Source organism: Haliotis asinina, chromosome 10 (assembly GCF_037392515.1).
Source record: "Haliotis asinina isolate JCU_RB_2024 chromosome 10, JCU_Hal_asi_v2, whole genome shotgun sequence".
Classification (NCBI taxonomy): domain Eukaryota; kingdom Metazoa; phylum Mollusca; class Gastropoda; order Lepetellida; family Haliotidae; genus Haliotis; species Haliotis asinina.
This window is the reverse complement of record NC_090289.1, coordinates 41,031,177-41,050,600: the sequence shown is the minus strand read 5'-3', so window position 1 is coordinate 41,050,600 and position 19,424 is coordinate 41,031,177. Positions and strand designations below refer to the sequence as shown.

The following is a 19,424-nucleotide window of genomic DNA, read 5'->3' as shown; positions in this document are numbered from 1 at the left end:
AATTTACACAATCCAAGAATTATGCTGTTTTCACAATGAAGCCGTATCGCAAGCCTTTAGGAGCTAAAGGAAACTTCCACTTTTTATTGATAGCGTAAAACCAGCATGTCAAACGAAACACATACACTTTTGGTATTTGCTATTGGGTGTACAATGTCGGGAGTACGTGCCAGTAGGCTGATTTCATTCGTCTACCTGCGAACTAGTAGTTCAGTTTAATAAGCTAAACTCGGAAACCAGGGCGAGCCGCCCCGACACCCGCGCTGCAAAATTGGATAATAAACTTACTGCGCTTTAAGATATGTGCTGTTTACACTGATTACTTCATTGAACAAGGTACAGAGCGGTTTGCACTAGAGAGCTGCGTTACTTCACAAGTTGATCTCAGCACGATGAAATTGAGACATGCATGTTCTAGCGGTTCCTTCGAACGTCGTCTCTGAACGTCAAATCATGCCGACGCACGTGCAGAGTGGGGAGAACTAGGCGGAGAGGTGCTGAGGAAGTCAAGACAGTCCATGAATGTTCGACTATAAGTCGAGTCGCGTCTTAGGCAGTAGCAGACACTTCTATGAATGATCCTGGGGTAGCCGACAGCCGAACAGCTAACTGTTTATTTTAGGCTTACGTCAGACGGCGTGACCCGCCACCCCCATGAGGTCAGCTAGTCGACTCGTCCAAGCAATCGCTTTCACACGTGCTGATTGCAGTCGGTGAGGTTCGGAGGGAGAAGGGGTGTTGCAGTGAGCAAGGGATATACCTATATGCGGAAACGTCAAGACGTTTGCATGTGCGCGTGTCCTTCCAACCCGGCAAAATGCTTCTAAGGTATTTTGGAATCATTCGAGGATATTTAACCAACTTTTCGTATGGATTATATCGTGAAAAGTGCACTAAAGTTCTCTTTCTTTCCAGGGCTATATTTTGGAGTGTGGTGTGGATGGGGTTAGTAACGTTGTCTCTCGGTCAAGGCGACAATGTTTTCTCAGGTAAGTTTAATGTTTATTTGAACCCATCTATACATGTCCAATGCCCCTTTCGTGTCTGTATACAGACAGGCAAATCTAGGACAGTCGTTGCTCGGTTGACAGACGACACATGTATACTAACAACTGTCCCGTCCCTCGCTATACCGCAGCGTCACAGGTGGAGGTAGTTAGTGTTTAAGACGGTGAATTGTAAGACTGTGGCTGAAAAAAACTACCCTATTGATATACACTGTCTGTAAATTAGGGTTGCCCCACTTATTGGTGATGTTCGTTTTCGTGGAGGTGATGTTGCAGACGACAGTGTAACGTCTGCTATTTGACTGCCTGTCAAATCAGTCATCTTACACCAGTGCCACAACATCTCGAGAGGTTAATCGCAGTTTAAACACTTTAGATCTGTACTTCGTGGTTAGATTTCGAAGAAAGTTTAAGCATTTTTGTTGATTTCATGCGCCCTGGTAAATGTTACAACCCTCCACAGTGGAGTCTTACTTGCTAACAACTTAGTTTTGACAGCAAGGAAATTCACTGGGCAAGCAGACAGGCTTATGCCTACTGCTGTTAGTCGAGAGAATCGCTCATGTGTGTATGGCCGTTCCCTTCAACAATAAAGTTTAATTCATTGCGGAATGTTCCTTTAGTACACAGGGCTATGGTCCAAAGATCTTTATTAATAACATTCACGTCTTCAGAATAACTGAAAATATTTGACCAGGAATTGGGGAACACATGAATAAACACAATCTCCGCAAGTTTAAAGGCATTTGTTCTTTTGTGACTTAGTGATATCATAGAGAACTACTTGACATGATCACAGAGCGATCAGTTTATTGTAATACTTCTGATAAAAATACAAAGAATCTGAAATATATATTAAACTATACATGCAACAGTGGGTATGCTTGATACAATGAACTGTAAATACTTTAACGTGTCAGACATGTCAGTTTTTCTTGGAAGACAACACAAAAAAACTGCACTCAAAACAACGAGTTGTCAAAGCAGCTTTTTGTGAATTGTTAAGTCAACAGACTTGATAGTCTCATGTCCTTGTCAAAGGGTGACTTTTAGCCGATTGAACTTGGCCTATTCTGACAATTTTAGAACCTGTCTTAGACCTCTGTTTGATGAATGAAACTATTTTGTTGTTTCACTACTGTAAGAAGTGTTGACAAAAGTGTCAGAACATTGTTCAAAGAAATACTTATGAAATCTAAGCTTGAAGTAGACATTTCTATGTGTGCTTGGGACTGGTTTCCTCATAAGCTTCCTGTTTATTGGAATAATATTGTGGAAATAATAATACTTTTACTACAAGATTTGTTGGATGATGGAGAACATTTTCAATCTTTTGCTTCATTTTGAAAATTTTGTGAGGCAGTATGGGTTTGTTTGAAAAGGTTTCCATAGATGCAAGAGCCTGGGCAGTAAATTTCGTATCTCACGATAACCCATACGTTAAAATTGTGATATGCGTTTTGGCTTATGCCAGGAATACCAGGAGACATTTTTTTTACTGAGAAGGAGCAGCCAATTAGAAAAATGTATGGTCAGCAATTTCTGTGACTGTTCAAGTACAACAGGTTTAGAAGGAAGTATAGGTACTGCAGTTCGTTTGAAAGATTTCCCATGTGAGACTGGTATGTATTCTCTCAAACACCATGTCCACATACCTGTTTATTGAAAGGTAGAGTTTTTAGGTAATGCAGACAATGTGAAAGAAATCCATATTTAACTGTGGTATATATATATATTCTCATATACACCATGCCTGTTAATTGAAAGGGAGAGTTTTCAGGTAAATCAGCCAGAGGTGAAAATTTATCCATATGTAGCTGGTCTATATATTCTCTTGCACTATATCTAATTGCCTGTTAACTAAAAGGGAGAGTTTTGAGGTAATTCAGACAGTAATGAAAATTTATCCACATGAAACTGATGTATATATTCTCATACACCATATCGACATGCCTATTGAAAGAAAAGCAACAAAGTTTGTAGACATAATGCTTTTAGTGCAGTGGCCCTTGGCTACCACTTAAGGACAGACTGCGACAGGTAGTTTTTGTCTGCCTACCTGTGGCCTACATTTTTCAGTTAACAGCTAAGTCTGAGTGCTATGCAGTATCTACCCATGCTGTGCATACTGTTTATTTAACCGTCTGGGGTAAAGGGGGGAGCACAGATGCTACCTGCTGTGCCAGCGGCTTATGCTGCACTCTGTGTTGCATTGTCGGGCTACTGCTTTCAGGCCTCGATGTAACAAACTAGTTCAGCTTATTACTGCAGGATTCATATGGTGTTACGCAGCTATAAGGGTTTGTGGATGGTGGGGTGATTAAAGTGTTTGCCAGTCATGTCAAAGCCTTGGTTTGATTCCACTTAGAGGTAGCATCTTCTAGTATCCCTAACCATGGTATTGGTGGGTTGTTACAAAAGTTTCATTAAAACCTAAATGACTCACTCTGTGTTTTTGGTTTTAAGTCTTGATGGAGATTCTGTCAAAATAAACTACATCTTGACTGTCGTATGATCGAGGGCGTTCGCTCGTCACGCCAGCAACTTTGGTTTGATTTGGCAGATTATTACCATGTATGAACCCCATTTCTGATATCCCCCAATGTGATATTGCTGGAATACTCCTGAAAGTGATGTAAACCTAAATTCACTCACTCACTCTTTCTGGTGATCAGACTTACATGACAATTGTATATGTTTGAACTGAAGTCAGCTGTCATGGGCTTTTCATAATTCAAATTTTCAAACATCACATTTTTCATGGTTGAGAAATTGATAATGCTAATTCAGCGTCTCTTGGAAACCCTAAGGCAGTGGGGTAGCCGTGTGGTAAAAGCGTTCGCTCATCATGCAGATGACTCAGGTTCGATTCTCCACATAGGCACCAAGTGTGAAGGCTATTTAATTTCTATCAGCAGTTATTACTGATTGCATTACATATCAACACCATCAACTGTCAAGGTTTGGGCAAAAAACTTTGGATTTTGTTTTCATTATATCTAAAGATTGGTTGGTCACTTTACTGTCGAGAGTGTGGTGGTTCATGCCAGGCGTTTTGTCTGGGTTTGATTCTGAAGCATGATGTCCCATAAGTGAACAAACCTACCTTTGATATCTGACTTGTTTAAGTTCACCCTGAACTTGTGGTGGTATGTGGTCTTGTGCATGAAGCTGAGGTCTCAAATCAGTTGAAGTTAAGCACAGTTGAGCTTGGACTGTCCTTGGATGGGTGACCATGTTTGGCAGCTTGACTCGTAAGAGCTTCAAGGACTTCCAAGTCCTGCCCACGATGAAGCACGTATGATACATGTAGTCTCTCTTCAGGCAAATGAGTTTGTTCAAAACTGCTACCAAAGGAGAGCACACTTGAAACTACATACCAAACAACTTGTTATTTATTCTACAAAAAAATATCCTAAAAATTACCTACCCTGTATTGAAATTGAGTGAACTTGGAAACACAATGTCATTTTTTAGAACTTACAGGTTATGACATGGTATAGGTGAGAAATGCCACCTCTCTCAAGCACCATGTGAAATTGCCTGACCTGTACATATCTGACTAAGTGCTGACATTTTATTTAATACACCCATCAACTGTTACCGGTGCCATCATTAGATGCAAATTGACTAAAACGTATGGAAATTTGAATTCGAGTATGCTAAATATGTGGTAAATCTGGTACATCTCCATGCAGTCAGCTGACTAAATTGTCAGTTTCATGCCTGGCTGGTTTTTAACATGCTGAGGAAGGATTGAGGTTTAATATTACCTAGTCTGAATCATGGTTTGTTAGAGGCTGCCCCATCGCTCATGGGAGGAAAGCATTATATTGCATGTAACCATCAGTAAAGTGAATGTTTCAAAGTTTCAGAATATGTTTTTGTAAAAGATAATTCCCTATCTTTCGATACTAATGTTGGTGTTTTCATGGCAGAGTTAATTTGATTCTCACTAAGCTGGGAGTTGTTTTGTGTCTGTTGTGAGACCATCCAACCAGCTCAATACTACGCTAAGGCCTTTGTCTGGCCTTCGAATAGGATCTCCATAAATTAAGGCCTTTCTATAGACGTGATCACTTTATGTGTTATGTTAGGGCCAATGTGAAATCGTCCATTTACATCATGAATATCATGAAGAAGCAGCTTAAGTGCATTGAATTGAATCATGGTATGACCCATCCATTTGTCTGTTACTTCCATGTTCACAAATGCCTCCATAAATTATAATTGCAGTCATGTAAAGAACACATGTTATGTTTCTGACTGGTCCTCTCCATCCGATGTACACATGAGAGGTGATATACTTGCAAGAGATGTATGTTATAGTACATGGTGAAGATAAAATGATGAACTTTATTCTAGGGATAGCAATATTTTCTGCACCAAGCTATGAAAGGGTGAGCCTAAAGCCTTTGAACATCTCCACACAGAACAGCCAAGTATGCTCTTACACAGAGTCATACACAACACCCATGCACATGTACAACATGTGCAAACAGTGCTAAACAGACAGTTTAGACCTAAGTGGTGGTTCAAATTTGGGGAAATCCTAGAGTCTTTACTCAGATTGTAAATTAATCTATTGACATGTTCATTGTAATTATTAATCTATTGACATGTTCATTGTAATTATTAATCTATTGACATGCTCATTGTAATTATTAATCTATTGACATGTTCATTGTAATTATTAATCTATTGACATGTTCATTGTAATTATTAATCAATTGACATGTTCATTGTAATTATTAATCTATTGACATGTTCATTGTAATTATTAATCTATTGACATGTTCATTGTAATTTTTTTAAATAGGGATATCACAAGGCCCCCTTATACCTCGTCATCTGTTCATGTTTAATTTTGAGAAATGTGGTAAATTATGAAAGGTATCCCAAGAATTTTATTGATTTTCCACTCACGTCTGTCCTTTGAAATACAAGTGTTTTGTTTAGATTATTTTCGTGAATTCTTACTCAGTTTAGCTTTAAAAACTTATGTTATATCCAATATTGGCTATGGAACTCACTCACTCAACTATAATTGAACAAGTCATTCATATGGTATGACTTTAAGTTTTGTATCTAGATATTTTTTTATTTTGTTGGAAATTATATCTTAAATTGTTGGTTCGAAAACATATTTTAAATGTTGGTCCAATGATATTGCTGGAAAAAATGCTACATCTGAAGTGCTTTTGGGTGAAGTAATATGTTCATCAAGAGGATTAATGCGTGAGTGATTACTATTTCAGTAGCAGTGTAATAATTAGCTTATCATATGTGGAAAAGCCTCATTGCATTCCCTTTTCACAGAGTTGGAAACAGATCCAGGTTCCAATCCAAGCAGTAGTATTTACACCATTCAAATGCTACCTAATTTCTAGTCATGTTAAACATAAGTACTCCTCCCCCTGTGTTCCCCTTCCCTCTCTTAAAGGCCAATATTGCTTGGTATCAGCTGGGGTCAAACGCTGGTATAAAAAGCCCAGAGGCTAGGCCTGACTGCAGACAAGGTCCAGGCAAGCATTTCATTGTGTGTAAGTACGGATTTACCTGGCAGACGACAAGGCGGCGGGTCCCCCATCTTAACTTCCTCACGATGTGCACAATTAAGTGGACAGACTCAAATGCCTTTACCCATTATAATGATAAAAGTCTTTTCATTTGATCCGGAATCCATAATGGGTTAATTTAGGCAGATCTAGACAGCCTGAATTCCTTTTTGGTGAATGTATTTTTTTGGTATACCCAAGTTTTTTTGCATGGAGGTTTTCTGTGAAAGTATTTGCACATGCTGTACATGCAGGTCGGTATGTGAGGCCACACTTTTGGACCTGTGTTCAGGTATTTGGAGCATAATGCATAGCTTGGTGCATAAAATATTGCTATATCTACAAAATTGATTATGTTTTCTATTAATCATACTATCGTAAACACATCTTGCAATAATTATTGTTTAATGTATACAATGTTTGGAAATTATGTAATTGTTAGTTGAATCAGACACAGTGTTTATTTTTTTCAGATCTGTTAATTTATGGAGGTATTTCTTGACATACATGGATAATCTGAGGCAGAATTCATTATCAAGAGCTACAAATTTATGTTGCTTACTTATTTATTTCTACTGTTACTTAGAATATATAGTACTCAAAGGAAGAGAACCTAGAATTTTTTTCAGTGTTACAGTTTTTTTGAACTAGCACAGTAAACATATCAATTTGTCATGAATATGGAATTAAAGTGTAATATATGTGGAATTAGAATAAAATCAATCACTTTTCATCAACTTTAGGGGACAGCCGAACAGCTGTCTCATTTAAAGAGTTCATTTGAAAAAAGTTCCTCTTAAATGTCGAAAAATATTGCGAAAGAACAGCAACTGGGTTGGGAGCAAGTTCAGGCAGGTCTTAAAGGAAAGTTGGTGTACGTCAGGAATTCTTCCAGCCCCCCTGTGTTTTCATTGCCTGACCCTGTTGAAGTTTTGGGGTAAAGAGATGGGCGTAACAACAGGGTATACGACTTACAACTCCAGTGGAAGAAAACTTTTTTTCACACAAATATTCCTCAAGTATTTATATAGTATTGCACTTAAAAGGAGAGGAGAGTAGCAGAGACGTTACGGAAGATATGTTTGTAACCACACAGAATGTACATCTGTGGTGAAGTCCTTATTAACTACACTGGCTCTGTGGTAAGACAGACACAAATACTTGAGACGAGTTAAAGCCAAGAAAGCTGGTAAATGTAAAACAATAAGTGTTAAAGTATTTAAAAATGGTTGTGAAAATCTTTAAAGTTTTATTTTCCAAAGGCTATTTATGGCTGTTGAAAACATCTTTCTTCACTTTAGTGGACCCACCCATAGAAATTCTGAATTCCGTATTTGCCTAAGTTGCATGTGGTGATTATAAAGCTTATATGTGTTTTAAAAAGTGCTTATTTATTTAAGGGATTTGTGGTAGACTTTTTAGTAGTGTGATAAAGGTAGATTGTTGTATATGAGCGAGATGTTAATCTGCCCATGCATTTTACATCAGAAACTTGGTCTGGAAAAGCTATTCATCTGGTGAAAATTTACTTGAAAGAAAATCTTTTGCACTTTGAAACTTTTCGTATTGGTAAGATGTCAGCATTTGAAATTTTTCTATTGTTAATGTGTGATAAAAGTGCATATGAACTATAAGATGCTCAGCAAGGAAACTAAGTAGCAACATAAACAGTAGGTTATGTTCTTTATGCTTAGAAGCTTGACAAGCACTGGATGTTATTGTGTTTGTTTATTGTGCTATAAACATGATGAATTGTAATTACACACCTATTAAATGAGGAAAAGATATTGTATTGTTGAACATTGTTTCACAACACAAAATATCAGATTGCTGTTACTATTAAGATGTGTGTTTGAGATTGTTGAACAATAGTAGAACATTTTCTTTTCTTATGGAGGACTGCCAAATTTCTGATTTTGAAATTGGCACCAACCCGAAGATAAGAACCACAAGCATCAATTAAGAAGTATTCAAATCTTGACATTTTGTGTGATGAAGATAGATAGTTATGTATTATTAGAGTTATTGGTGTCAGAGACCAATCCAGTGTCAACTGTGTTGTTGACATTTTCTTTTCCTTTTTTATTAGTATGCATGTATAACACTGCCGCTCCCAAATCCATCTGTTCTATGTCTAGTTGTATTTACTCTGCATATCAGGAGAGTGGTCTGGCTATCTGTGTGATGATCATCTGTTGTGGTTGGACTGACAGCTTAGTTTGCCCAATTATCCTGACTGACCAAACAGACTGACCACAGGGAGCTCACATGGTTCAGTTTCCTGGGGTCTGGATGGGGCCACTTGCATTCCACCAATGGGTCAGTGAACAATGGAATGCATAAAGACAACAAAAAGATAATTTACTGATGCCTAAATTTCAAGATAAAAGGCTGAAATGTTGATTTGAATTCTTCTACCCACCTTTAACCTGATGTAGTATTTTTGAGACTGTTGTTCTTTTTGACCTTTGCTTTCCTCAGAGAATATTCCAGCTTATGGTAATTTTAGGTGAATATTGTTCAAGCTGCTATGGATTTAAGTCTTAATGTAGCTGTTCTAATATTCTTGCACCAAGAATGAAATATCTGCACTTATAGTACTTATATTCAATCTGGGTGACAAATTAGGCATATCAATAGATTTAATAAGAATATGAAATTGTGAAATCAGCATTCAGTAAAACATATGTTGTATAATAATAGATTTAATAGAATGACAAATATGCATGTATTAACTATCCTTCAGTACTTCTAACCCAGTACCCAAACCTTCCTTCATTTGGATTAATGTATGTCTTGTGAGGCATGAGCTCTCTATTGGTTGTAAGTGACCAGTTCTCATTCATCATATGAAATAAAAGCGCTGTCTTTACAGAAGAATTCTCAGTAGGTTTTCACAAACATTTTACTTTTCAACCTCTGAAGGTGATGTATGAGCTTGTATTGCTATCAGACATATCCGGTTACCCAGTATCTCAATCTTGTGTGACTGACCAGCCTTAGCCATATAAGTAGAATATATGTATTTTCAGAAAAGTATCTAGATGAAGAAAAAAACAGATGTAGCCATCTCTATTCAACTTCTGTCCACGTGAGTCAGTTTTAGAGAACAGAACTTTATTTTGCAATGAAAAAGTTCATGCATGGACCATCATTTTAACCAGTATATAGTTACAGCAGGTGCTTGCTATCATCAGTATGGTGCAGAGTTAAGTCCCTTAGGACCTGCTGGTAATGAGTTTGAGTCCAAGCAACTTTAACCATTGCTCTTGTTCATCTTCACTTGATAAAATCAACACTGGGCAGTGGTTAAGCATTTGTTCATCACGCTGAAGATTGGGGTTCGATTCCCCACATGTGGAATGTGAAGCCCATTTCTGGTGTCCCCTGCAGTGATATTGCAGGAATATTGTTAAAAACACTGTGAAACCATACCCACTTAATCACTGTTTGGGAGCTGCACATCCACACTTTCATACAACAAGTATTCTTCATGATTCATGAAGAGCTTGCTGTCTAAACTTGTTTCTTTTCAGCTGTTTTGTGTAGTAATGTTTCAGGTCCTAGAATAACTCTGATGTGTAATCTGTGTTGCATCCACCTGTTTTAAAGACTTGTCATGATAGTGAGATTGTTTTAAAATAAACCATTCCTTATTTTCGCCCATTCCTGCTGTGGCTCCATTGTTAGAGTAAATACTTTAGAATCCATGATTATTTTCACAGCGGAAACTCACAGAACATTCTTTTCTCCTTTGTTTGAAAATATGGGTTAGGTAAATAGTATGGAAACCTGGCCACTATTTCTCAAATGGAACATGAAAGAAAATTCCCTGAACGTCGGGTCCTGAGATGTTCCTGTGGACGGACAGAGTAGGAAGGAAACATGCTTTTAACAGGACCAATGTAAATACATTCCCTCAAGAGTTAAATAGTTCAATGTGGTTTTAACTACAACTAACAGAAATGTAAAATGAAACTTTTATAAGGTTATCTCTCTAAATATTCAAACCAGATTCCAGTTTAAGTTGAAACATGGTAAAGAGTGCTCTCAGTTTTTGTACTGATTCCTCATGTAAGGAGTAAAGTGAGGGAGGTTTTAAGTTGCATTTAGCATTATTCCCGAACCATCATGGCAGAGGACACTAGAAATGGGCTTGAGACACGGAACCCATGTGGGGAACTGAACCGGGATCTTCAGTACTAATGAACACCTTAACAACTAGGCTACCCCAAAGACACCCTCATACCACCCCAGGTTAAGATGACCCGTGAAGGTCCCGGGGTAGAAAAGGCCTTCCGCAACCCATGCTTCCATAAAAGGCGACTATTCTTGTCCTAAGAGGCGACTAATGGGACCGGGTGGTCAGGCTCGCTAACTTGGTTGACACATGTTATCAGTTCCCAAATGTGCAGATCGATGCTCATGTTGTTGGTCACTGGATTGTCTGGTCCAGACTCGATTATGTACAGACCGCCACCTTATAGCTGGAATATTGCTGAGTGTGGCGTAATACTAAACTCACTCACCCAGGTTAAGATATGTTACTGGAGATATGTTGAACAATATGTCATTGGAGACTAGGTGGTCACACTTGAAGACATGTTTGATTCTAGAGGAACATTTCTACAGACTCCCTAAGGAGGATAATTCATTCAAATAAATATACATTCCTCTGGGACAACTACTATTCCTGGTACTTATTCGATAAGGATGGTACATGTCCCTAAAGAAGAATGGTACATCCCCAAAGTAAGACAAAGTGCAAATTCCCTGAAGGATTCTGCATGTCCGCAAAAAACGTCAGTACAAATTCCCCTAGGACTGGGGACATTTCCGCAAAGAAACATGGTAGAAATTCCCTGAATATTCTACATGTGCCTAAAGAAGCATAGTACAAATTCCCTGAATATTCTATGTGTGCCCAAAGAAGGATGGTACACATTCTCTAACGACTCTACATGTCCCGAAGAAGGATGGTACAAATTCCAAAGGGACTCTACACATCCTCAGAGAAGGACAGTATACAAATTCCGTGAGCACAAATTTCCTTAGCAAGCCTGAAAATTCCCTGTCTGTCCCCTCTACTGACCACCCTAGGTGGTAATGAGAATACATATAGTTTGTACCAGTAGGGACAACACCCAGGTCTTAAAGCTAGGAGTTTACAGTGACCCGAGATGAAAAGCATGTGTCGGAGCATGTGTCGGAGCATGTGGGACATATACCAATTAGAGGAAATGGGGATATTTGAATGACACGAGCTGATTTCCCAAAGTAGGCGTGAAGGTACACACATTATTTACCCTTAGTCTGCAGGAGCTAACAGCTTTTGAAAAGTTTTTACTTCACCTTGTCAAACTTTAAAGTTTGAACATGTCTAATCGCTTTATCTTTTTGTGTTGGAGTTATTTTAAAACAGGTGGTGAAGTAGTTAAGAAATTAATTATGATAGGTATACTTGGTCTTTGGCTTGTGGGAATGGTTGTGAAGTCTGCACATAAACTTCAGGATCTAATTAAGGATAAGTACAGTGAATTTGACATGCCAGATTGAGCGTTAAATGTCAAGGGAAAGATTGAATGTGGATACTAGTTGTTTACTGGGTGTGCAAGGCAGACATTTCTGTAACTAAACCAAATCGGGGCAGCTTTCAAGCCAAAGAGTCTCCTCAAGGCTTTGTTGAAAAAGTAGTCTTCATTACAAGGGAAACGCTATTGGACTGCAGAACACTATGTAAATATTTCAGAACATACTAGACAGTGTCATCAGGTCTGTATCTGTATTATGTTTTGATGTGAGTTTTTAAGAAGAGAATAAGTATCCATCAGGGCCCCGTTCCACAAAGCTATCGTAAGAATAGGATGATCGTAACTCCTATACATGGACATAAACTTATGACTGTCGTGGCACTAAGATGATCGCAACTTCTATACATGAACATAGACTTATGAATGTCATAGCACTAAGATCCCGTTGAGGAATGGAGTGTGTTTGCACACCAGCAATATCAGAGAATTGAACCTAGCCCTTCTACGTGATGCTTTAACCATAAAGCTACCCCATCTCAAACAAGTTATAACTCTGAAATTATTAGGAAAAATAAAAAAAGAGAGATCAAGAAAATCAGGCCTGTTTTGTCATATTGAGCCTATAGTATGTCTTCATGGAGTGTTTGGGTCATATCGTTGATCTACACAATAGGATAGGTTTGTCTTAAGAATAGCATGTAATGTTAATATAAGCAATTTCACAAGCACGGGGCACTACAGTCCTAAGCTGCCCAAGAATCATTTTGGGGAGGTACAGGTTCATTGGTGCTGAATACACAAGAGGTCATCGAGTGTAGTTTGTCCAGAAATGCTCCTCCAACAAACTTGTGAAACAGGGCTGGTCAATATCAACTCAGGTGCCATGGACAATGCTAAGTCCTTTATATTGGAATGGTCATCTTGGAATAAAGCCAGACTTGTGTCCCACACATGTTCTGTAAATACTGATGCATACAAAACAGACTCAATGGTTTTAATTATAAAGATAAAAAGATAAGATGAATCTCTGGTTCATTTGTGCATCCTAAACACTAAAAGGGTGATAAATGTAATTTTATCTTCTATTTGATTATAAAATCAGTGAAAAGTTTAAGTTGGAGCCAAAGCCTAGAGTGTAATGGGTAGTTATCAGCAGAGCGTTTATGCACCATAATTAACAACACATAGTTATGAGATTGATTAATTCTTCCAAACATTCGGAATATGATGAAGATTTGAAGTATGCATTTGTGGCTGTATTGTAGGAAGCGAAACTGTGATACACAGTTTACAGACAAACTGAGAGTGTATGTGCGCTAGTATGTGTTATAGAAACAGCATACTAAGTGGACAACCGTATCCCAAGGGTGTCGTCAGTTCTGAACATGGAGTCTACGTTGTCCATGACAAATATTTGTTGTTTCTAGTGTTCGGCAGTGTTGTATTGTATTTGCCTTGACTAATGAGATAGGTGTCACATTTTACACCTGTATGACCCACATACTGAAAACGTACAATTCACACCTTAACACTAATGCTAGAGAAATGAGGTTTACTGGGGAATACAATTGGGAGTTTGCTTAGGAAGATGTTTTAGGTCCCCAATTTATATAAAGTTAATGTCTGTTTGATGTTCTTTTGCTTTCATATTTGTAATTTTACCTTTTGCATCTTGCGCACCTTATGATAAACCTTTTCCATACACAACTCTTAAAGGAAATTGGGAGCGGTGGAGTAGCCAAGTGGTTTCTAAATGTTGACCTTTCATGTGTTAGATTCCCAAAATGTGGAACCCTTTTATGATGACCTTGATTTGATATTTTGTTGTGATTTCCTCCCCATTTGTGCAATTAATTGCTTGCCAGATAAAACATAATTTCTTGAAAGAGATACCATTTACTGCTTAAAGGGTTAAGAATTTTTCAAAGTTGGAACCAAGATACTTTTCTGGCTCTGACTCCTTAGAAGGTGTAACCTACTACAGAATATTTTTGTAAAAAAGTGCATAACACTCAAAGGAAAAGGCAATTTATACCCAATTCTTGAAATGTATTATTTATCAAACATGTACTTGTATTCTGAAAGGGTTAAGTGGCTCTAGTTAAATGTCGAGTCTGACTTCTTGACCTGTTTAAGTTCAGTCATTCTCATTTCCTTCAATTAAAATGTAATTATTTACAGCGATCAAGTAACTCGGTCTGAGTTTTAGAAACAGTTACAGAATTTTGTAACATCCTAACATAAGTAGGGTAATCCTGGTAACAAGCATGTGGAACAACTGCCCAATTATAGGTCTGCGATATGATGGACCTGATCCCCTCGAAACAGAGGTATTCTCTGATACTTTATCAGTCTCTGGGATTAGATGACCGTTCTCTATGCTCAAACATGATTTACCCAGTGGTACACATGTTCAGGGCCTGTACTATTACAAGATCAAACCTGCAGAGGTGTAACTCATTGTCAAGTGTTGAACATTGTAGAACTAGATGTAATTTAGGTTGGCAATTTATGCCAGGACATAGGACCAACACAGTTAACCATTCCATGCAGATTTTTCACTTGGTCATATATAGGATATGAGAAAAGTTGTCATACATTTTCTGGTTTTCGTTTCACCTAATCAGTTGGGGAAAATCTTATCAGCGAGAAAATGAAATTAGCATCAAATAGGTCATCTCATTTACTAATCCGTTTTGCCTCATTGGAGGCTTCTTTGAAGAAACCTCATAAATGTTTTTTCATCACTATGATTTACTCGAAATCTATTAACCGTTAAGAGACGTAATGTACATTTAAGAGCTAGAGACATGGGGAAGTGACTGCTATGATAGTATACATCTGATAATTAGTTTCATAAAAAGGGAATTGTGATATGTAAGCGCAAATTATGATATATGAGGGAATATGAAACGGCAACATGGTCAACATTTCAATTTTGATTATAGTTCAAAGCTGTGTGTCATTGCACTTTTATGTCAACTGTCTATGAAGTAGGGGCAGTTAAAGGCACAGCAACAGGATGCCGAAACAGACTTCACATATGTTGGGAAACAAAGTACTGAGCGATATTGGGTGGTGGGGTAGCATTTGCTTGTTGTGTTAAAGGTCTGGGTTCGAATCCCCACATAGGTACAATATGATATTGGGGATGGATACAGCTCTTTATCAATACTCATTGCAGGAATATGGCATGAAACAGCCTTTAACTACACTCACTCACTCACTCACTCACTCACTCACTCACTCACTCACTCACTTACTCACTCACTCATGATAACATGCAACCTCTGTAATAGGGCCAACCCATCAGCTTCTCTGAAAAGGATGCCTTAGGAAGGGATATGTTTGTAATGAGTTTGTTGAAATGTTTGCAGAAAGTTCTAGCAATGCCCTTAAATGATAAGCCTCTGAGCAGTCGTGTTGTGTCATACTCATTATCAGATGGGCAGAGAAAGCTTCATGATGCAACTGGGCTGTTATCTTACTCCATCAGACCCACGCCCTTTGTGTAGGAGGAAGAGGTTGATTGTGGATACTGAGTGCTGTGAAACTAGATCCATATCACAAAATAGGCAGTGAGTAATAAGCCAATGCAGACATACCCAAGAAATGACAATTTGCAAGCATTATAAACATGGATAATATGAAACATATATTTTGTTTAGGATTTAGACTAACAGCTAGTCTCTGAAATGAACATATTTTACTGAAAAAAACGTTCATGGTGTAAAAAAAATAATATAATGAAGTTGAGCCTTGAGACTTTCTTCATTTTCAGAAGCTATGGAAATCTAGACTTGCCACATTTTCTAGACTTGCATGGGCTTTCTCGAATATGTATACTTCAGGGTCTGTACGGCAGACTATTTAGGATTATGCTTTCTCAGTAAATACCTTGTGTATTGATAAAATGGAATTGTGCAAAATTGTCATTGTGCAAAAATTTCACAGTTGATATGTAATTGATTCCTTGAGTGAGTGATCTTAGTTTTATGAGAGTTTGGGCAATATTTCAGCGGGTCTTTGGCGTGACAAGCGAACGCTTTAACCACTAGACTATCACACTGCCACCTCTGCCAAACATTTGTAAGTCTACTGTAAAGGCTCAGATATGAGCATTATTTAATTCATAGACATGAAATAACTTGGACTGCTCTTTTGAAATGAGCCAACCATGGTTTTTAACAACGACTGTAGAATATATACCTATTTAATCAAAGCCAGTCTATATATGTTAATAAACTATGTCTGTCTGTCTATATTGCACCATTTGTTTTGCAACTGGGACTGTCTTGTGCAATAAAAGGTTTTTCTGACTGTACTGTCATGATAATGACAGTGAAGGCAAACAGAGCCACTCACTGTGGTATAAGGTATGTTGTCATTATGTTAAATGGTCTAGAACTGATGTACATTTGTACCTGTATTTTCCACCTGACATAGTTTCTTCAGATTCACTAGGCTTATCACCTGGTGCAGCATGTGCTTTAACATGAAAGACATGAGGTGGTGGGGTAGCCTAGTGGTTATGGTGGTTACTTGTGACACATAGACCTGGGTTCAGTTCCCTACTGAAGCCTGTTTCTGGTTTCCCCCCAATATGACATTGCTGGAATATTGCTAAAAGGGGTGTAAAACTACTAGCTCACTCACTTGAAAGACTTGTCACAGCCAGACTTACTCTTACTGTCTCGAGATCCTGCAGAATAGATTTTAACTCAGTCCATAATAATTCAAGAATGATTTAGACAGTCCTGAAATTATCCATTGTTCCACCTTTTAGATTTTACCTTTTGTGTCTAAATAGTGAGTTAAGTGAGTGAAATAATATTTTAAGTCCCACATCATATCAGCCATATGATGACTGTACAAGCTATTTATTAAAAAAGGCCAATTTTATGCAAGTCAATGAAAGTGAGTAGAATCACTAGATATCACAGAATTTCTATTGAAATTAGTATGTAACCATTAAAATATAACACTCTAAACAATAATACAATAAAAAAAACTAGCTATAGATTGCCAAAAGCTGAGGATGGTAAGTCATGATACTCTGAATAAATGTTTATATTGATATGACTTTCTGGTACTTTGCATTGTTCTAATGTCAATTTGGAATTTACTTTTAATTTGTAGGTAGATATTTATTTGTAAGATATCGCTGGGATGAAATGTTTGTATAATTGGCTGTGTCTTGAAATTTTTATGTATTATGGAGTCTTTATTGGTTATGGTGTACTTTCCCATGAAACAATTAGGTTAGTAAACTGTGTGAATATGATATGGCATGTCTGTGGGATAATTGGTACCAAGACTGGGTTCACTGGCAGTGAAACCTATTCCTGTTTGTTATTACCCAATCAGACTATCACTCATGGTTGTATTCAGTTTCTGATTGGCTCAAAGTTTTGCCTTCCACCAATCAAGATAAGAGGTTGATCTGTCACTAGTTATCAGGCTCAGAGGCTATAACTGCTGATTCTCTGACAGTTGGATGTTTCATTACAAGGTGTGACTGCTGATTAGATGGATCGCTGTCACGGTGATCCCTTTGATCTTGCATCATTATCACAGGGTAGACAGGTGAAACAATGGAGGGGATTAAGTTATATTGTCCTGACAGGTGTTGTTGTGCTTGATGCACTGTTATGATTACCTTTGGAGGATGAAGTACAAGGGAGAAATATGTATGTGTAGCAGAAGGGTGGGAGGGTGGTGGTGGTAGTGCGGTTGGGGTACCGAAAAGAGGTGAAGGGTGTGTTGGGACTTTGAGAGAAGGCGCGGGGGAATTTAGGTGGGAGTGAGTTTTCATTTCTCTACATTTATTCACATTTAAAACAGAAATTGAAAAATCTAAATTAACATCGATAAAGGAATGATGATTGGTTGTATTTAAGAGGTTATTGAAGTTACGCCATTTAGAACATCTGCTCTTGTCATCTCTCTGGCACTTCTTGTGACTTATGACGATCCAGCCTGGTTTCCTCAACATTTTTCACTCACAGTTCTCCTTTTTAACCTCATCAAGTAACATTTTCTGAGCAAAACTTGAGGAAGTGAGCATGGGTTTATGCCCTTGTGATTAAGCAGTGGTCTTGAGATATCACAGCTGGGGAAACCAGAAACGGGACTTACACGCTGCACCCATGTACAGAATCAAACCTTGGACTTTCGGACTGACAAATAGTTTTACCATGTACCTACCTGGCCACACCTTCACCGTACTGAACCTTAACATGTTCTCTGTGAAGACGTAGATTATTGTGGGAATCTTGAGCTCTGGTGGAGTCTTTCAATATCCAGTCTCACGAAAATTGTTGGTCTCTGTCCAAACTGGGTGACATGTCAGAAGCTGGTTAATAGAATTTAAGACAAGGTATGTTATGGATGACAACTTCTCTAGTCTGTTATATTGTGACATATTAGTATGGACCCTGATTCCATTATCAAGCAAGAGTGACATAGAACATCTTGCCTAGTCTGTTGTGGAACACCTGGTTTCTTTCCATCAATGCATAGTACAGGACACTATTCAAACTTGTTGGGTTAGAAAAAATACAGCTTATGTCCCAGAGTTTGTCTTTCTTGACAAAGAAACATAGACTGAGGGACCAGCTAACAACACCAAATCTGATCTTGCCTTACAAAATGAGTAATTAAATGGAATGTTTTGATATTGTTACGCGACACCGCTCAGTGCACGTTTTATGTCCAAAGCAGGCATGGGTTATCCCTTTAATTAATGGAAGTAATGTATACGGCTAAGTAAATGTACAAGTCCAGGGTGGAGACTTGAACCTGATACAAGAATCAGTGAGGGAGCATTTGTTGCGTCAATAACGACATTCCTACACTTAGCTGGAGAGTTCTACTACACTGAGAATTTGGTTAAACCCTTAGGTGCACAACCAGTACCGACTTCCCCACACAAAAAAGGGAGTCTTCTGTTTCGCTGAGATTGTTGGAGGTTTCACAAGTTATTTTGATAAGTCCAGCGCGTGACAAATTCATCTTTTCCCGGAATCTTGATGTTGAATTCCAGTATCTTTATTTTCATGTTTTGGTGAAGTAGATGTAGCTCAGATCTTATAGTTAAAGAATGGGGAGACAACTGGGATGCTGATAGTGATTACACTTACTCGATGGCAGAGTGAGTTGGTTGATGGCAAAGAAATCTGTACTTTTTCAAATTTTGAAGTCCTGTTTCAAAAAAGCAAGAATTATGCTAATAATGGCTGACAGTTAGATACTCTACAAATATGAATATACTACTTTGATAATTAGAAGTGACAGTACCTGTTGCTCAGTGCCAGGGGCGTTGGTGA

General features: G+C 38.1%; 1 protein-coding gene across 4 annotated transcripts in view; it reads left to right on the top strand.

The window, feature by feature from the left end:
• The first annotated feature begins 212 nt into the window (after window positions 1-212).
• Window positions 213-19,424, top strand: part of LOC137298386 (collagen alpha-1(I) chain-like) — a 102,673-nt gene continuing 83,461 nt past the window's right edge. For 2 of the 4 annotated variants that reach the window (XM_067830643.1, XM_067830641.1), the window contains exons 1-2: window positions 700-828; window positions 916-989. In XM_067830643.1, coding sequence (XP_067686744.1) covers window positions 818-828; window positions 916-989 — 85 coding nt within the window. In that variant the 5' untranslated portion in view covers window positions 700-817. Of the gene's footprint in view, window positions 829-915; window positions 990-19,424 lie in introns of all 4 variants that reach the window. The other 2 variants (XM_067830640.1, XM_067830642.1) reach the window with 2 other exon arrangements.